The following is an 18,869-nucleotide window of genomic DNA, read 5'->3' as shown; positions in this document are numbered from 1 at the left end:
AAACCATCAACTGCAAAAGGACTGTTCATAGAAACCAGAAAGCCTTTTAACCAAGCCAATTAGCCCATCTACATGTGGAACCACAGGTAACCTATGTTTTTACCCCCAATCACAGAGCAATAAGATCTTGGTCTGCCATCTGATGCATTTGTAGAATTCTCATCAGCACAGATTACTACTAGTAATACAAGAGAGTGAGTGTGGAAAGTCATGTAGTGGAAACCACAGGGGGCGACTTTGAGGTTGTAACTAGGAAGGAACTGGGTTGGGTTATTTCTAGAGCATGTGCTGCTCCAGTCCGGGACGTGACAGCTGAGCATGTACCAGAGGAAGGCTAAGCTCAGGGCCTCACTGTAATAACCACATGCACGTTCATATAATCAACATTAGTGATGACTTTCAGCCTAGTCATGTACATACATACAATACTTTGTTTCTCAGCCTTTTACAGCATCACTAACATTTATCCCATTTACAGAATTCAACTCTACTGCTCAAGAGAAAAACCACAGACTCATTTACTCATTGGCACAGGGTAGTACCAAAGCAAACTGGGTTATTCAACCCCAATCATCTTAAACATCTGAGTACTTGATGGGGGCTGGGACAGATGAAGTGTAAAGCAATGCGATCCAGATGCCTTCATCCAAACCAATATGTAGAAGCCTGTGGGGCGTCAAGTGACGGAGTTCATGAGGATTCGCCGAAAAGCTCTGTGGGCAGTATTCTGCATCACAAGTGCAGTGTGTGACAAAGGCCTTGACTAACTGGCGTTATTATTTCATCACATACATCACATTATGAGATGAGATTTCTTAGCAGTATCTATTTTTTATAGTCTGTATGGAAGGTGTCCTTTATTGTTTTAAACATGAGCTTAGTGGCTTTATGCTGTGACATCATTTGCAGTTTGTAAATCACACTCAACTAAAATTTTACTGTACTTTTATCCACGGTCCTCTTTTTTTAATTTCAATTTTAACATAAAATAATAAAATTAAAATGTAAACTTTACCAGAAGTAGTGCTCACAAAGACCTGAAGGACACAGAGTGCATGCAGTGATCAGGTGCATAATGTGCTGTCACACATCACTCCATCTTGTGGGCAGTCGAAGTAAAGCAGGAAGGCTGTACAAGCTTGGTTCAAAACTACTGCATGCAAGTGTGCATTCTGTCCGCAGGTGGAGACATTAACATACAGCAAACACTTTGTTTGCTTTATTCATAACTGCCGAGCCAGGAGACCGATTGGATTTACATATTATTTTAAGTAACTGGTATCAAATACTCTGTTTTTTGTAGTAATTTGTGGTTTTGATATACTAGTGTGTATCAATTATATTGTGTACCATTAATTTTGAATGTCATTTTTTTTCCACTACGAGGCAATGTACACGAGGCAAAGGCGTGCCCTAATTTAGTGTAACTAACATGACCTTGAATATTACTATGCAGCCATTTGGAAAGTTTTCACAGGACTACAGAGTCCTGTGAAAACCTAAGTACACCCCACACCATCCCGCTGCTAAAGAGATAAGCTGCACAGTATGCAAGTAAATGTCTGATGTGCATACAGGAGCTCCACAAGGGACTGTGCCATCTTTTTCAGCTCCACTCCCATGAGCACAGACACAGGAGATATTTGATATCCCATGCTATCACATATGCTGCTAATAAAGGAGGACTTCCCACTAAATGTCAGAAAACTTAAATTTTAAAAACCACTTATTTGGGTGTCCACGCCTGCCCCCTGAGCATTTTAAGGCTGAGAGGTTAAAAAAGAAATAAACTGTTAAGAGATTAACAATCGATGCTCAAAATGTCATGCTTAATTTCCAGAGTGAAACAGTCTTCAGTACCCACTCCACAAGCCTCGCCTTTTTAGCCCATATTTAACTACATAAAAAATAAGTAGACATGCCCTTTATTTTTGCTACATAGAAATTTGTTTTTATTAGTCATCTTTCGTGAGCAATAACAGTATTGCAATAACTGGTGATTAAAACAACCACAGAAAATGCAGGGAAAATGCTTTTTTTCAGTTGAACACAGTGAAATCCCTCCTAAATCCCACAGCAAGTCTCTACATAATTGAGTAAGGCATCACTCAACTATGAAGTTAGGTGGCCCTGGTTGGAAGTCGAGTGATGCAACAAGCCTCCACTCTTAATTTAGGAACAACCAATCCCCTCACTGTTACTGGCAGCCCTAAGCAGCTGAACAACACCCACCCTCCAGAGGAGGGCACAGCTGAAGCATGTAACATCCTGCTCCCTGCTCACACACGTTAAATATCCACTGCTTCCTTTTAATCAAGACCCACAGTCTCACTGGTTGTGCAGTCATGCACACCTCATATCAGTCATTCATGTTGGATCAGTGAAGAAGAGTTCAAAGCTCATCACAGTCACATTACAGTATATAGTATGGATATAGCTGGCAGGACATCATTTTGGTGTTTCGAAACCAGATGCGATGAACAGGGTCAGCTCTGACTGAAACTGCATGCTCATTGGCTAATGGCTTGTCAACCATAAATTGGTACCCAGTGAGAAGATCAAAAATAGTTGCAAAACAACCAAAATTAAGAAAATGGAGTCCACTTTCTGTACCGTATGACCTGAACTGAACAACCGAGCCCACAGGATAATCTAAAACATGTTTAGAGAGACCCCGGCAGAGGGCCGATACCCTTATGTCCCCCCTTATTGAGTAAGGCATCACTCAACTATGAAGCAAAGTCTAGGGTTCATGAGGGGTGCAACACAACAAGGGCAACAGCACGAGCTATATAAGCTCAGACTACAAACAGTGTCAAAGATTTTACAATTTCCAAAAAAACAATTTACAAATTCTTTACACTGTTAACTTAATTAGGAGGGGAAAAGGAAGCATATTAATTTTCAGGGTCTCCAAGGCCAAAACAAGAAACAAAAACCCCACTCCTCCGGGAAAAAGAAGAACACACTAAATTCTAGGTTAAGACCAAAGAAAAAGTACTATGCCTGTGCCTGGCCACAAAACAGAAGAAAAGGTTTTTATAACGAGGAAATGGCAGAGAATACGAACGCAAACTAGAAGTGATGGCGCGTTTGAAGCTGAAGCTCATGTGTCAAAAATAAATAAATCAACACACTGCTTCAGAAACACTGTATCGAGGCTTTGTTTGTCTGAAAGAGTCACATGATCAATGACGTGATCAAAGCTTCAATTGCCATGCGACTGCTTCAGTACTTGATTTAGTGGCTTTTAAGGAATTGAATCATTGGTGGGATTTATGCTGTTTTGGTGGTGATTTTGTGTGACAGCAAACCAGTGTGTGACATAATTACAGACATAAAGCCAGGAAGAGTGGACGCTCTGCCTATTCCTAAATAAAAACAGTTTATCAGCAGTTCTGCTCCCAGGTCTAAAATGTACATAAGAAGTACACATACTATAGCTATAATTATAGAAGTTATAGTATAAGTTATAATATAAGCCTGTGCCATCAGAAACTGAATTTGAATAAGTTCAATTTGAATTTGAATTGCTCAGATTGAATCTGAATTGTAACTTGAATAAATGCTTTTGAAAACTGAATTTGAATTAGTCTAATTTGAAATTGAATTTATGGTTTGAAAATGATCATCACTAAATTGAAATTGCATTTTATATTTTGAAAATGAATTGATTTGCTTTGAAACTGCATTTTATCCTTTAAAAATTCAGCTCTCGAATAATTTCAGTTTCACTTCTCACCATTCAGTTTCAGTTCTACAATTCAATTTCAGTTCCAAAAGTCAGTTTTTTGGAACTTACATCCGGTTCCGGTTCAAGCGCAGATTAATAGAACTACGTTTTACCAGCGGACCGAAAGTGTTACTGACGGGAATCTACAGCGTCTTGAGCTGAATTAAGACTTCAGAAGTCATTCGTCATGTCGAATGACCAGCGGATAAACTCTCAGGTTGGTAATAAATGTATTACATGCATAAGAACAAGCGTCATGTTAACAAATGATAGCCGTAAGGTAACTTTTATGCTTATTGTAGCTGTTAGCTAAAAACGCTAATTTAGCTTAGTTTGCCCTGAATTCAGCTTTGACAAACAAATATGATCGACTGTTTCTAGTAGAATTCCAAAGTTGTCATCTTGTACCCTCTCAGAGTACCCCCTCTGTATGCTTGCAGAGACCCCTACAGTAGGGAAACATGCAAAACGGTGTCCAAACTTTTGTATTTTAGCTTTATTTATGTCTTACACAGCATCCCAACTCTTTAGCTAACTTAATAACTTTAGCTAAAGTGAATAGTTAGTCTAATTCATTAGTGCAGCATTACTGGGTCACCTCTGTTTGAAGTGATATAATATGATATACAACTATCACTGAAACAGCAAACTTTGTAAATAAGCAAACAACACTTCTCATTCTCTAAACGTTTGGCCACAGCTGTAGATTACACTATCAGTGCTTGTTCACTCTTAACAACAATTACATTTCAAAATTTACTTTGTGCATTTACAGGTAAACAATATCTAATATTTTAACTAAATGACTGCTTTGTCTTTGAAAAGGGTGAAGAGCCTGAGGCCGGTGACAGTCCAGTTCTACTCTAAGTACATCCTTACAGTGGCTCACAGGACAAGGCCACATTCCTGTCCTGCCAGAAGAGAAGATTAACTTCAGAGTCTTCATGCAGTTCAACCACACCTGTCATATTCCATACGGCAGGGGTCTCAAACTCCAGTCCTCAAGGGCCAGTGTCATGCAACTTTTCCATGCCCTCGAGGACTGGAGTTTGAGACCCCTGCCGTATGGTGTTCATGCTGTTTTCTACCCCACAGTTACAGCATGTCTGACTGCCTGTTCAGCATATGCAAAAATATATGAGTTTAAGCATGTGATGACTAAGGCCTTCCATTATGGTGTTTGTCATCACATGTCACAGACATCTGGATGATCATTTGGAATAAACAAAATACTAAAAACTTGTTACTTCATCTTATCTTTATTATTATTATTATTTTACATTGTTAGGCATTAGGTTTATTTGTAGTAGTCCTTTCCAACTTCTTTCCCTCTTCCATGTTACTGTGGCAGCTTGTCAGCATCTATTTGGGGTTGGGAGTGGAACAGAAAGTAAGGAAATCCAAAGTGCCATTAAAACCAGGAGAGGTTCTTATATTTCAGAAGAAGGGCTTAATTCAAAAGAAATGACCTCAATGCCATATTTTATTTAGGAACCCTAGAGAGCACTTTGCAAAATAACACATTCTTATAATTTCACCCTCAGATGAGCCAAGCTACAACTGTCAGGGAAGGTGATGTAGGTACAGAGCATATGAGAGTGGTTAAGTTAATGTCTCTTGTCTAGATGAAGGCACAAGAGGGATCAATGGCAAGGCGTAGAGATTCAGTATCTTCAGTCTTCAGTGGACACTCCATTTCTGGCACAAAACACCTGTAAAAGATGGTCGATTTAGGAGGTGACCCGACAACTTCAGCCTGTCAAACACATTAATGGAGCAGTATGCTTTAAAAACAAAACAAAAAAAAATCTAATTAAGCATGCACTCAGTACCCTAAGAATTATTATGGTAGTTAAACACAGTGATAGTTGTATATCATATTATATCACTTCAAACAGAGGTGACCCAGTAATGCTGCACTAATGAATTAGACTAACTATTCACTTTAGCTAAAGTTATTAAGTTAGCTAAAGAGTTGGGATGCTGTGTAAGACATAAATAAAGCTAAAACACAAAGGTTTGGGCACCGTTTTGCATGTTTCCCTACTGTAGGGGTCTCTGCAAGCATACAGAGGGGGTACTCTGAGAGGGTACAAGATGACAACTTTGGAATTCTACTAGAAACAGTCGATCATATTTGTTTGTCAAAGCTGAATTCAGGGCAAACTAAGCTAAATTAGCGTTTTTAGCTAACAGCTACAATAAGCATAAAAGTTACCTTACGGCTATCATTTGTTAACATGACGCTTGTTCTTATGCATGTAATTAATTTATTACCAACCTGAGAGTTTATCCGCTGGTCATTCGACATGACGAATGACTTCTGAAGTCTTAATTCAGCTCAAGACGCTATAGATTCCTGTCAGTAACACTTTCGGTCCGCTAGTAAAACGTAGTTCTATTAATCTGCGCTTGAACCGGAACCGGATGTAAGTTCCAAAAAACTGAATTTTGGAACTGAAATTGAATGGTGAGAAGTGAAACTGAAATTATTCGAGAGCTGAATTTTTAAAGGATAAAATGCAGTTTCAAAGCAAATCAATTCATTTTCAAAATATAAAATGCAATTTCAATTTAGTGATGATCATTTTCAAACCATAAATTCAATTTCAAATTAGACTAATTCAAATTCAGTTTTCAAAAGCATTTATTCAAGTTACAATTCAGATTCAATCTGAGCAATTCAAATTCAAATTGAACTTATTCAAATTCAGTTTCTGATGGCACAGATTTCTGCCCATACAGTTCATTGTAAGTTGTAGATTTAAGGTGTTCATCATATTTTAGGCCACCAGATGTCACTAAAGATGACTGTGTTGAAAAGGTTCGAGTAATGAACCATTTTTCAATAAAAGCTTCAATACTTCACAAGGCTTCATTTGGCCATCACTACAAACTAGGTCGCACAACAGAGACACACTTACCAGCACTCAGAGAAAGTAAAAGGGTAAAAATGGTGCGACTTGCTGGGAAACCAGTTTATTGTGTCAAAAATAAATAGAACACTTGAACATGCACATGTAAACTGGAAATACAACCATTCAAAATAGCCATGTATGAAATAGGTGTCCTTTACAATATACAGACACTTCTGATAAAAGCAACAACATTTTACTGCTATTTGTCTATATTTTCCCCAACAGTAAATTAATGTGTTTATAAAAGAGTGAAAAGATCTTTTTACAGGATCTAATTACAGAAAGGTGTGAAATGGTTGCAAAACACATTACCGTAAATATTTAACAAAGATGTTAAAACATGGGGGGGAAAACCCAACAAAAAAACTCAACAACAATTAGCTAATTTTAAAGACTAGCATGATATTGATACTTTAACTTTCACCTTCAATAAGAAATGAGTTTGGCTGACATTGAATCTGTCACACAGTTCAGTGCTTTTATGGAATGACTCAAGTACAACCCTCAGGGTCAATGAAACAACTTCTGTCCACCTGCGATGCTTCAGAGGAAGCTGTGCGTCCTTGTTGACAGTCAAGTCGCTTAACTGCTCACAAATTGGACAACCAATCCAACCAAGAAGTCCTCAGCAACAGAGAAATCCCTCATCAGGACTCCCCGCCCATAATTGTAAGGAACTCCTCCTGGTTTACTGGAAAGGGGGTAAACAAGTCCAGTCAGTCAATGAGAGCACCAAACACAAAAGAAAAAAAGTTTTAAAAATGTCAGTTTCAGTTCTCTAAAATACAAAAAAACCTTTCGTTTTTGCATGTATGTGTATATATGAATTTCTTGTAATCTTTTTATCTCATTTATTTAAATTCTTTTATTTTGACTACAGTTTCTCTGTTCAGCCCACTTTGACCTTAAGTGGGCTGGAGCTGTGAAACTCCTTTTTCTGTCAGTGTAAACATGTTACATAATTTACTGTTCTTTTACATGACAAAAAAAAAGCTGCCGTGACAAAGAAAGAAATCTGTCAACAGGACTCTTTGGACTTAAATTGTAAGAATAAAACTACAGAAAAGGTTCTGGTAGCCAATTGCCCAAAGGGTATTTTGTTTGTTGGTTTGTTTTAAACTGTAGTGGTTTAAAAAAAAAAAAAAAAAAAGTGGTACATGCAGACATTTCTACATCTCTGCCATTCAGTTTGAAACCTTCTGTCCCCCTACAATGAAAATGGAAAGGGTATCACTTCAGCCATTTAATCAATTCTGCACTAAGCTTTGCAGTCTACAAAATCACTGAAATGCAGCCAGATGCTGCTTAATTTACTTTTTCGCTTGTTTCTTCACATTTTCCTGACACGCAGGCATTTAAATCCAGCACCCCCATCTCTCTGTGCAACCTAGCTTCCAAAAGTAGGAAGTAGTAACAAAGTAAAAAATACTTTGTTACTGTGCTTAAGTACAATTTTCAGGTATCTTTACTCTACTTCAGTATTTATCTTTCCAACTTCTTTTTACTTTTACTCAAAACAGGTTCATTACTTTTGCTTTAATGTATTTGGGTCAAGCTATTTGTGTCAGGTAATTTCAAATGCAAGGTTTCTATCAGGTCAACAAACACACAAACTGTGTACAGTTTGTCTCACAGTGTGTTGCTACCTACAGGTCCAGCTGCTGGGTTTCACAGGGAAGACAAAAGAAAGAGCGCTAACTTCACTGAAAGATGGAAAAGTTTAGAAAGCCAAGAAAGACAGGACAGGAGAGGAAGAAGAGAGCTTAGATTTAAAGGTAAGGACTGCTCAGTGGTATTTGATTTAAATGCAGATTATGCATATTTAAAAGCTTACATGTCAGTCCTCATGTTTTTAAATCAGATATCAGGTCTGTACATGTGACATTATGTTTTTTCATATTGTGAAACATGCTGCAAATCAAACTGAGATAGACTAACTGTTGTGTTATTTAAAAGCTGCATGAAAATCCTCTGCAGGTTAGTGCAGGTAAACAAGTTAGTTTGCTGTACTGTGATGGATTTAAAGTAAAGAACAGTGTGTGACTAGCGCACACTGGCTGTGGGTCCATGGTCAGTGTGAGGTTACATTCAGTGTAGCAGAAATTCACATGAATTTTCACTGATGATGCTGAAATCCACTGACTTAATTCTACCTTCATACCGTATAGGAAAAAGACAGCTTAAATAGTTTACTATCAGCATAGAAGATGGAAATCAGCTAGGACAACTCATAAAACATCTGCTAACATCTGGTTGAATTCAGTTGTGTACATCTGATCAGCTGATCACAGCCTTTACAATAAGAAAATCTACTGAAGGTCTCAGTAGAAATTATTGTGAGTTATGAGTCTTTTCCCCACATTAAGCCATTACAACCAATTTAAGGGTTCCCCCCCACCAGCTGAATCCCACTGTAACCCCTAACTGGCTCTAAAATTTGAGTATATTTCATATTTAAAATCAGAAAAAAAAACATAAAATCAGGGTAGAAAAAAATGGATACATTGACAGTTTGGAGGAAGTAATTGCATCATTTAACTCAAAGATTAATAGGAGAAAAAGAGTCTACGTAATTATCAATGGTCCTGAAAGTAGCTGAACATAATGGTACGTCTGTGAGATGGTTATGAGTAATTTTGCTCTAATGGTTAAAATCTCATGAAGGCATTATTAAGTAAGTTTAGAGACTCAATAGCGCTTAACAGAACCACAAACAATTTTTTGAGATTTGAGGCTTTCTTTTTCAGAGGAGCGCCAGTAGCCAGAGTCGTAAACGGTAAAGATAAAAAACTATTAAGATATGTATTTTTCCCAAACTACTTGACGATAAATATGTCTCCATACGAGCACCTTATAAATGGTGTTCATACGCCTCTTTTGTACGTACACCAAAACAAACAAAAGTCCCGCTCATCCACTCCTGTTCACTTAAACAAACTGAACGCATTTCCCTTCTAGGGATTAAATGTATAGCAATAATTATCAATGTCGAAGAAAAGAGCAAGTGCTGACTTACTTTCACCATCTCCGTCAGTATCAAACTCCTCGATCATGCTGCGGAGCTCTTCATCGCTGATATTCTCCCCAAGTTCCCGCGCCACACGTCTCAGGTTCCTCAAACTGATCTTTCCTGATTCGTCATCATCAAACAGCTTAAAGGCTTTCATGATCTCCTCTTTCGGATCTCGCTCTAGGATGCGATCAGTCACTGCAGAACCATACATAACATGCATCAGAGTTACTGAAACACTTCAGTTAAAGATGTCAGAGATTTTCTTCCCCTCGGCCCCTGTCTGCACAGGGGTACATACAGGGAAAGCAAACTTACCAACTTCGCTGAAGTCCTCGAATGTTATTTTCCCATTTCCCTCTCTGTCATAATCCTTAAGGATCTTGAGAACATCCACTTTCTTCACTTCAAAGCCGAGTGCACGCATTGCCACCTGTTGACAGTTTGTGACAGTGAGATGTTTCTGTATTCCAACAGCAGTACAGCAGATGTAAACATGTGAGGAAAAACTGTTTTTTGAGTTCATTATGACAGACATATTGCACATTTTAACATACTAAACACAGCAGATTAAATACTGCGTCACCGGACTGTTCTTAGCTGTCAAACTTGTTTTCCTCTCATCATCCAGTGCTCACCTTCAGCTCGTGGTAGTCAATTTCTTTGTCTTTGTCTGTGTCAAACAACTCAAATGCTTCTTTGATTTCATGTTTCTGATCCTCAGTGAGCTCTCTCCTCTTCTTACGCTTGGTTTTGTCTGCCATGAGCTCCGTTCTGGAGAGAGACAGATGCAGCATGTGATACACAAATGTATTGCACATCACATCATATTGCAAACATTTTTCTTTAACTTAAGTGACACACTTATCTGCTGTTACCCCAAATTAAAGCTTCAATACAGAGTATGTTGTACAGCGTATGGCAGAACACCACAGCTTTACAGAAGAAGGTTAGCTAAAAAGCAAAGGGCTGACAAAACACACAATAGACAAATATGCAGGCAGTGCACTCAGTGTTTAGACAACGTACACAGCCTTGTGATCAGTTTTACCCAGCCTGAGAAAACAAACTTAAAATCTGTAACTATTTACAGACTGAAGTTTAAAGGTATCTACGCTCTGTGTTTGCAACACAAGCAGAGTGCAGTGCATATATCGTTAGCAATCTAACGAAGTATCTACGACCAAATACTTATTCAATAATATCTGATTTATCAGCAACTTAACAACATGATAGAGTAATACTCTGACACCTGTTTATCTAAATATCAACAACATAACAAAATAACATAACAAAACAAATTGACTGTAGTATCATTATAACATTAATTGTCAGATACACATAACACGGAAGTGTTTGGCTGACCGCTGATACAGCTACTTTCCTCGGTTAGATTTTCTTTGTTTTTGGTCCTTTTTCCCCTTTCTGTGCCAATTCAACACAAGATTATCCATTTATAATATTTAATATAGGATTTTCCCCTTACAATTCCACTACACGTACACAAAAGTGTATGTGCACTGAATAAAACGGAATCAGCAACTATGTTGGTCAAGAATGCTGATTTGTTTAAAAAATAAATGAGAAAAAACGCTCCTTTGTACTGTTACTGATGACCTTGTGCTGTGGCTATGCAGTCGTACAGGGGTGGCATCTGAACAGTAGTTTTGCAACTAAATGTGGTCTATAGTACAGTATATTGTAGTCGTCCAAGTCACATTCAAAGAAACGAAAAACAAAAAAACAGTAAGCAGCTAACGTCGACTCTACACTGATTAGTAGCTGCAACTAATTCCTATGCACTATCGCTCCCGAACAAACACAGCAAACGCGTTGCAAAGTTAACATGCTAGCGCCTCTTATGTGAAAGAGCTAGCGAATAGCTCTGTGCGCTGGTTTGAGGAATGTTGGAATAACTGCGACAAACCGGCTTACCTCAGAGACAGGCTCATTGTGAGGGGATTTAACGGCCCTGAAACAATTACTCTTATTACTGTCACCAAACACAATATCACCGAGGCCGACACACAACAATTCCGTTTATCCGCGCTCACATTCACGCTTCCTATTGGTAGCTGGTCACCAGGCAGCAGCAAATTGCTTTCTGATTGGCTTAGAGTCTTCTTCTTCTTCTGCTTATTTATTTATTTTAATATTTCCTCTAGTGCAATCGCAGCGGATCGGAGCAGTATCGCCGCCAGCTCCACGTGTGCTGCACTGTAGACGCAGTAGACGTGCAGATGTGTATGGCAAATCAATACATATCATCTAAACTACGACGATTATAACACGTAAAGGTCCCTAAAATGTAGTAAGTATTTAAGTATAATTCTGAACAGTATTCACCATAGAACAAGATCCTGTGAGTGTTTTGTTTTGTTTTGTTTTTACCGCATTTTATTGTGTGCCAGCTATGTTTAAAAGCTATTTTATACGAGGCTGCGACTAATTATTATTTAAATTAATGTTTAAAATGTACTTGACATCATCATCATCATCATTATTATTATTATTATTATTATTATTATTATTATTATTATTATTATTTCTTTTTATTTTTTTAGCAGTCGTAGTAGTAGTAGTAGTATTTCAACTGCTGAACAAAAGAATATCCTATGTAGGATAAATAAAGTATTTTTAATATTGTTGTGCTGATATTTTCTTGGTAAGTTGATTGATTGTTTTTTTAAGCATGATGATGCTGGACCTTTGCAGTCAATGCAAAAAGAAAATGTCGAACAATGAACATATGTGTTCACATATGTGCAGAGGTGGGACCAAGTCATTGTTTTGCAAGTCTCAAGTAAGTCTCAAGTCTTTATCCTCAAGTCTCAAGTCAAGTCTCAAGTAATGTCAGGCAAGTCAGAGTCGAGTCTCAAGTCACTGGTGTAAAAGTCCGAGTCAAGTCACAAGTCTGAAACTTTGAATTTCAAGTCCTTTCGAGTCTTTAAAAAAAAAACGAAAAAATAATGTTGCAGTTATGCTAAATGTAAATATTAGACCATGTAATTTTAAAATCTGTGTTTTTCTCAACACATGACAAAATAGTGAACTTAGAAAATATACACAAATTGTGAAATTGCACCTCTTTAAAATGCAGCTCAATTAAACCTAGCTCCAAGAATAATTTTCACCGACAGTTCTGAGATACGCTGCATGTTATTCTTGGATGCGGTTGTAGGACCAGCTTTAAAATCGCATGACAAAAATATCATACACATTAAAAAGAACTGCATCACCAACGTAGCCTGGACAACATTTGCTAGTTAGATGAAGTCAGCTATCTCATCGTAGCATATTTATATGCATATTTATAATCATACGGTTCTTGGAGTGAGTGCATACACTCATGAAGTTTAGTAACTTCAGGTCACTGCAACAAGCCCAGGTACAGTTTACCGACGGATGGGTGCAGGACCTTGAAATGCACCGTGTAGAACGAAAGACCATCGTACGTATCATAAGTTTACCAGTCTCACAAATTGTCGTCATAAATACACATTCGTTAACCGTTTATTAATAGGACCTTTGAGCTCAAGGGTAATTAATTAGTAGTGGAAATCATTTCTGGTAGCATCACAGAAATGTAGCAGTGACAACAATATTGTATGCTGTAATCGTACTGGGCAATTAGTGATACAAAAAACCTGTTTTATCCTGTGAATAAAAGTATATGTTTTTGTTAATGTACCATAATAACAGAAGCGAAACACAATATTGTGTCAGGACAATTCACTATTTATGCACAATAAACACAGGAGCATAGCGCGACAATTTCTGTTCAGCGCCAGACTTGCTTTTAACCTATATCACCAATTATGTTATGAAAATGACGTATTAACTACTAAAAAATACTGACCTTCGTGTAAATGCTTGGAGCAGACTAACCTGTGAGCTGGAGTGTTCTGGGACGTTATATTTGATCTTTGAATGGCTGCAATCCAGGCCATCCGTCGCGTCTTTGTTACTTCAGAAACATGGCTTGAACAATTTCTCTTCAACGACGTAATCCGATAACAACCGATCTCTTTACCCGTCGGCTTCCCGTGGCTGTCATGCGACCGGCTATTGCAGTTAATAATACAACGGCTTCTTGACATTTTTGTGTTTCTTTTTATCGCTGTGTGACTGATTTCAATTGAAAGCCTGCGTGCGCTACTACCGCTTGCCACGAGTTCCCAGAATCCTTTGCGGTTCTACCCGTGAATGACGTCACATTTTCAATCTCTATATAATATGCATGTTAAATTTTATATTTTGGGTAAAATATCAAGTCTTTTCAAGTAAACCGGTTCAAGTCCAATTCAAGTCCCAAGTCATTGGTGTAAAAGTCCAAGTCAAGTCACAAGTCTTAGAACATTTTTTCAAGTCAAGTCTAAAGTCATAAAATTAATGACTCGAGTCTGACTCGAGTCCAAGTCATGTGACTCGAGTCCACACCTCTGCATATGTGTATTTTATGTCTCCATCTTCCTACTCTAGACCTCCTCCACCTGAATAAAAAAAATACATTTTCATTTTATTTATTTGTTCAGCAATCAGTAGTTGTTTTTTTCATTTGTGTCTCTTTGTAATCTTTTCAGATTTTATTTACTTTTTAACAAGAACTCTCAACTTCAAACAGAAACCCTGCAGGAGTCTTTTAAATCTATAACAATTTTTTAAATTATCATATTTTAAGGTGTTTTGTACACAATTACCTTCATATAAGATGAATGCTGTGCAATGAAAAATCTGTTTCTCTCTGAAATGCAAAGTATGGATTATTGTTTGAGAAGATCACGTCAGGTGTATGTATTTTATACATACACTAATAACAATCTTCAATCTGAATCTTTATTTTTCTGCAGATATCATAGTGTGAACCTTTTGATGAGGTGCAGACATGAGTTTGATTTCAGTAGCAGGTGCATCCCCAGCACTTCCTGAATGGGCATCTTTCTCCTGCTAACCAAATGAGCTTCTCTGTTTTCTATCACCTTCAATTCTAACACTTACAGCATATTTTAGTAAAAGCCACATTTACCCATTGGCACATACATGCATGTAATTCTTTATGCTGCTCTAAGTACTTCATAACTAAGTGGTGGGACTCAAACCTCCAACTTGCCACTCTATCTCCTCTACTGCCTGAGCCACAGCCACCCCCTCCGTCAGTACTGTATAACTGAGGTATTAATTACCTCAAGGGATGAAAAATGAAGGCAGTGCTTTAAGTGCCAAAACCTGCAGTTTCTCTTACAAGACATTAGCTGCATTGCTCTATTATATCTTTATTTAGCAGTATACAGTGTATACCACTCATGATAAAAACTGTAGTCTTTTCTCTAAATTAAAGACATCTGCTGTCTAAAACTGAGTATTGCAATAATGATGAGAAAGCCTCTCTCTTCACTGAGCCTTTTGTTACAGGCAGGGCAGCAGAGGGATTATGCTGTGATTATGCTCCAAATGAACACTACTTACACCATGAAGATATCTCGTGCTTATTTCCTCCATCATGTTGTAGCCTGCATTTTCACTGTGAGTTCAAGATTTGCTTTCCTTACCAAAATTTCCATAAAATGCAATAAAAGCTTGCATTGCAAGCTTGCAAAAAGTATTCGCATATTTGTTTTGAGGCAAGCAGTTAATATTTCACATACATTAAACCAAACCAAATTAGAAAACTGGTCTATATTTTTTATAACTTCACTGAGATTGAACTGGGCTTTATTTATTTATTTATTTATTTATTTTTGTCAGCCAAACATGGGAACACAGTATATAAAAGCAACAAATTCATCTCATTAAGAGTGTCAGAGCTGAACTGAGACACACACCTGGGGACATCCACTGTTTCTTGTAGAACTGAGTTCAACTTAAACAGTCAGCTGTGGAACAGCAGACAGAGTCTTCTTGTGCTGCTTATGTGAGCTGCCTCTGTCTTCAGCAATAGAGAAACACCTATGAAACAAAACATACCAATGCTTGCTATGCTTCCCATCAGTTATTTTGCACTGCTCAAATTTATTACACACAGTGTCCACTATATTAGGAATGGCTCCTTACTTTCAGAAAGACTCAGTTCTGTATTAAAGGTGAACCTTCTTTGATAATCTGCTAACATATGCTAGCATGTCATTGCATCACATCAGTTAAGCAGATCTTTAAGCGCTTTCCAAAGGTGTTCTGTGAGACTGAGACCTAATGAATGGGGAGGCCAATGAACTAAACACAGAGTTTACCCCATACAAAATTATCCCAAACAACCCAACTTAAAAATGTAATTCACACAGTCCCTCTAAGAGATACCATCTGCCCGAAAGGTAATAAGTATCCGCCTATCATGTTTTCCAGGACGTTAATTCATGCTTTTCTGCCAAACACACTAGTGATGGGATTTCCGGCTCTTTTTAGAGATCCGGCTCTTTCGGTTCGGCTCACTAAAAAGAGCCGGCTCTTTCGGCTCCGAACCGGCTCTTCAGGTTGTTTTGTTGCTTTAATTAATTTATTATTAACAATAATATAAAATTATGCACAAAAGGAATTACTAACATAAAAACAAGTGGTTTTATTTATATATGTTTATATATAAATATATGCGGTGGCCCCTAGAGACAAAACACGTACAAACTCCAAAACACATTTCTAGCATGAACTGAACTTCCAAAGCAGAGCTACTAGATCACTTAAATTACACAACTGAAAGCATGTGTGTATTGTTTGTGTATTTATACACAGGCACTCATATATATATTCAAATAATTTAAAAAAAAGTTCATTTACCTGTTATTACCACACACCAAATCCGGTCGTTGGTACTTGCTGGCTTGTGTAGCCACAAGATAACAAAGGCTCAACACTGCGCCCAGCATCCTGGAGCACTTCTGTTGTCTTTTGTACGTGTTTTGAGTTTTTATGTGCTTCTGAGTTTTTATATGCTTCTGAGTTTTTACGTGCTTCGGAGTTTGTACGTGTTTTTACGTGTTTTGGAGTTTTTACGTGTTTTGGAGTTTGTACGTGTTTTGGAGTTTGTACATGCTTCAGAGTTCGTACGTGATTTGAAGTTTGTATGTGCTTTGTGTCTAGGGGCCACCGTAAATATACTTTTATTTATTCACTCCACATAAAATGTAATAAATAAATCATATAATACAAAAATCAACTATTCACATTTCAAGTTTTAACTATTTAAATTTTCAGCTTTTTCCTTTCACAAATTTAAAGTGAAAAGAACACAAAACACTGCAAACCACAACACAATTAAATATAAATTATAATATGAAAACTAAAAGAACATGCATATTCTCTGTCATATGGACCTGCATGAATAAACTTTCTCAATCCTTTATCATCTGCAACCGAAAATAGTTGTGGATGATTACTATACCTTTCTAATGTTGTTGTCCCTGCCTCTCTTTCTCTCTCTCTGGCTCTGTTCCTGTGCTACTGAGTGTAACTACCGCCCCTCCCCCCTCTGCCCAGCGTAAAGCACAAGGCTCGCGTGCAGAGTGAAGCGGAAAAAAAGTGCGAGAGAGAGGCTGAGAGAAAGAAAGAAAAAAAAAAAAAACCCCACGTGACGGCTCGCGATAAGGAGCCGGCTCGCGTCGTTCACGTCAAAGAGCCGGCTCTAAGAGCCATTTCGTTCGCGAACGACCCATCACTAAAACACACTGCTCATTTCTGTGCAAGGTGTCTTCTGGCAGTGATCTCTGACATGCTGAATTATGGGATTGCTGTGAGCTCCTCAAAAAGATCATACATGATATGATCTTTTTGCATGCAGGGAACGTCCATGAAACCAGAACATTAACCTAAAAACATAGTGTTTATTGACTAAGTTTCGAAACTTAAAAAGCAAAACAAACAAGACAAAGCTATCAGATGGCTGAAAGCACACTCTCCTGTCTGATTAGTCCGGAAAGTATGTATAACCAGTAAAATGATCAAATATTAGAAAACTCTTGGTAGGGAGCTTTTATGTCATTTATTGCATCACAAGTGTTTCAGATATTTTAGTCACAGCCAGATAGTTCCAAAAACGTGCATCCTCCATTATCTGGTGGTTCTAAATTTGCAATAGATGAAGCACGGTGTCTACGTGCAGCTACGGTGCAGCTTGTTTATCTTCACGGAGACGTGGCTAACCGAGCTAACGCCGCAGGCTAACGTAGACCTATGCGGTTTCACATCCGTGAGAGCCGATAGGGACACGCAGGCCAGCGGAAAAAGCAGAGGTGGGGGACTCATTGTCTACGTTAACAACAGATACTGTAACCCTGGACACGTCTCCGTTAAAGTTTCGGTATGCCGTCCGGACCTGGAGCTGCTAGCTGTTAGCTTGCGGCCATATTATCTACCTCGGGAGTTCAGTCATGTGATCTGTGTGTGTGTTTACATCCCTCCGAGGGCCGACGCAACAGCTGCCTGTGAGAAAATACACACAGTCACAGCAAGACTTCAGACACAAAACCCCGAGGCTTTCATTATTATATCTGGAGACTTTAACCATGCCACACTGGATTCTACTCTGGCTGCTTTTCACCAGTTTGTGAATTGTCCCACAAGGAGCAACAGGACAATTGACCTACTGTATGCTAATGTGAGAGATGCATACAGAGCCACCCCCCTCCCCCCACTAGGGAAGTCAGACCACAACCTGGTTTACCTACAGCCACAATACACACCCCTCGTCCAAAGGCAGCCTGTCACAACACGCTCCATCCGGAGATGGACCCCAGAAAAGGAGGATGCTCTGAGAGACTGCTATGACACCACAGACTGGGATGTGCTCCTGAGCCCACATGGTGAGGACATAGAGGGGGCGACACACTGTCTTACAGACTACCTCAGCTTTTGTGTGGACACAGTCGCCCCTGCTAAGACGGTACGGTGTTATCCTAATAACAAACCGTGGGTAACACAGGAAGTCAAAGCTGTCCTCAACATGAAGAAGAAGGCTTTCAGGAGCAAAGTGAAGGAGGAGATGAAAGCAGCACAGCGGGAGGTGAAACGCTGCCTGAGGGAAGCAAAGGACACCTACAGGAGGAAGGTGGAGCAGAAGTTGGAGAGGAACAATATGAGGGAGGTCTGGAATGGTGTGAAAACCATCACAGGCCACAACACCAAGAAAAGCACAGTGGGGGGGACTGTGGAGAAGGCAAACGAACTCAACAACTTCTTCAACAGGTTTGACCAGCCCACAACCCCCCCACCCTCACCTTCA

At 38.6% G+C, this 18,869-nt stretch overlaps 1 protein-coding gene across 2 annotated transcripts; it reads right to left on the bottom strand.

The window, feature by feature from the left end:
- Window positions 1-6,362: 6,362 nt before the first annotated feature.
- cetn3 (centrin 3) lies at window positions 6,363-11,755 on the bottom strand. Of its 2 annotated transcripts, XM_085414758.1 has the most exons (5): window positions 11,597-11,755; window positions 10,300-10,435; window positions 9,980-10,094; window positions 9,668-9,859; window positions 6,363-7,342 (listed from the first exon to the last, which is right to left on the bottom strand). In XM_085414758.1, exons 1-5 carry the CDS (start codon window positions 11,611-11,613, stop codon window positions 7,299-7,301), a joined length of 504 nt encoding a protein of 167 aa, XP_085270884.1. In that variant the 5' UTR covers window positions 11,614-11,755; the 3' UTR covers window positions 6,363-7,298. The 2 variants fall into 2 exon arrangements, with proteins under 2 accessions (XP_085270884.1, XP_085270883.1); XM_085414757.1 differs by lacking the exon at window positions 11,597-11,755 and having other exon boundaries at window positions 10,300-10,473.
- Window positions 11,756-18,869: the final 7,114 nt, after the last annotated feature.

The sequence above is a fragment of the Rhamphochromis longiceps genome, linkage group LG7 (assembly GCF_057381845.1).
Source record: "Rhamphochromis longiceps isolate RC_006_pf linkage group LG7, R_longiceps_female_GT1.1, whole genome shotgun sequence".
Lineage (NCBI taxonomy): Eukaryota > Metazoa > Chordata > Actinopteri > Cichliformes > Cichlidae > Rhamphochromis > Rhamphochromis longiceps.
Note: the sequence above shows the minus strand (reverse complement) of the source record. Positions and strands in the feature narration are given on the sequence as shown.

What these genes read in the sequence shown, in the direction of transcription:
- cetn3 (XM_085414757.1), bottom strand. Translation starts at nt 10,458, where the DNA reads ATGCTGCATCTGTCTCTCTCCAGAACGGAGCTCATGGCAGACAAAACC. An exon ending in TTGACTACCACGAGCTGAAG is followed by an intron (nt 10,095 to 10,299) that starts GTGAGCACTGGA and finishes AACTGTCAACAG; the next exon opens with GTGGCAATGCGTGCACTCGG. An exon ending in CGAGGACTTCAGCGAAGTTG is followed by an intron (nt 9,860 to 9,979) that starts GTAAGTTTGCTT and finishes ATGGTTCTGCAG; the next exon opens with TGACTGATCGCATCCTAGAG.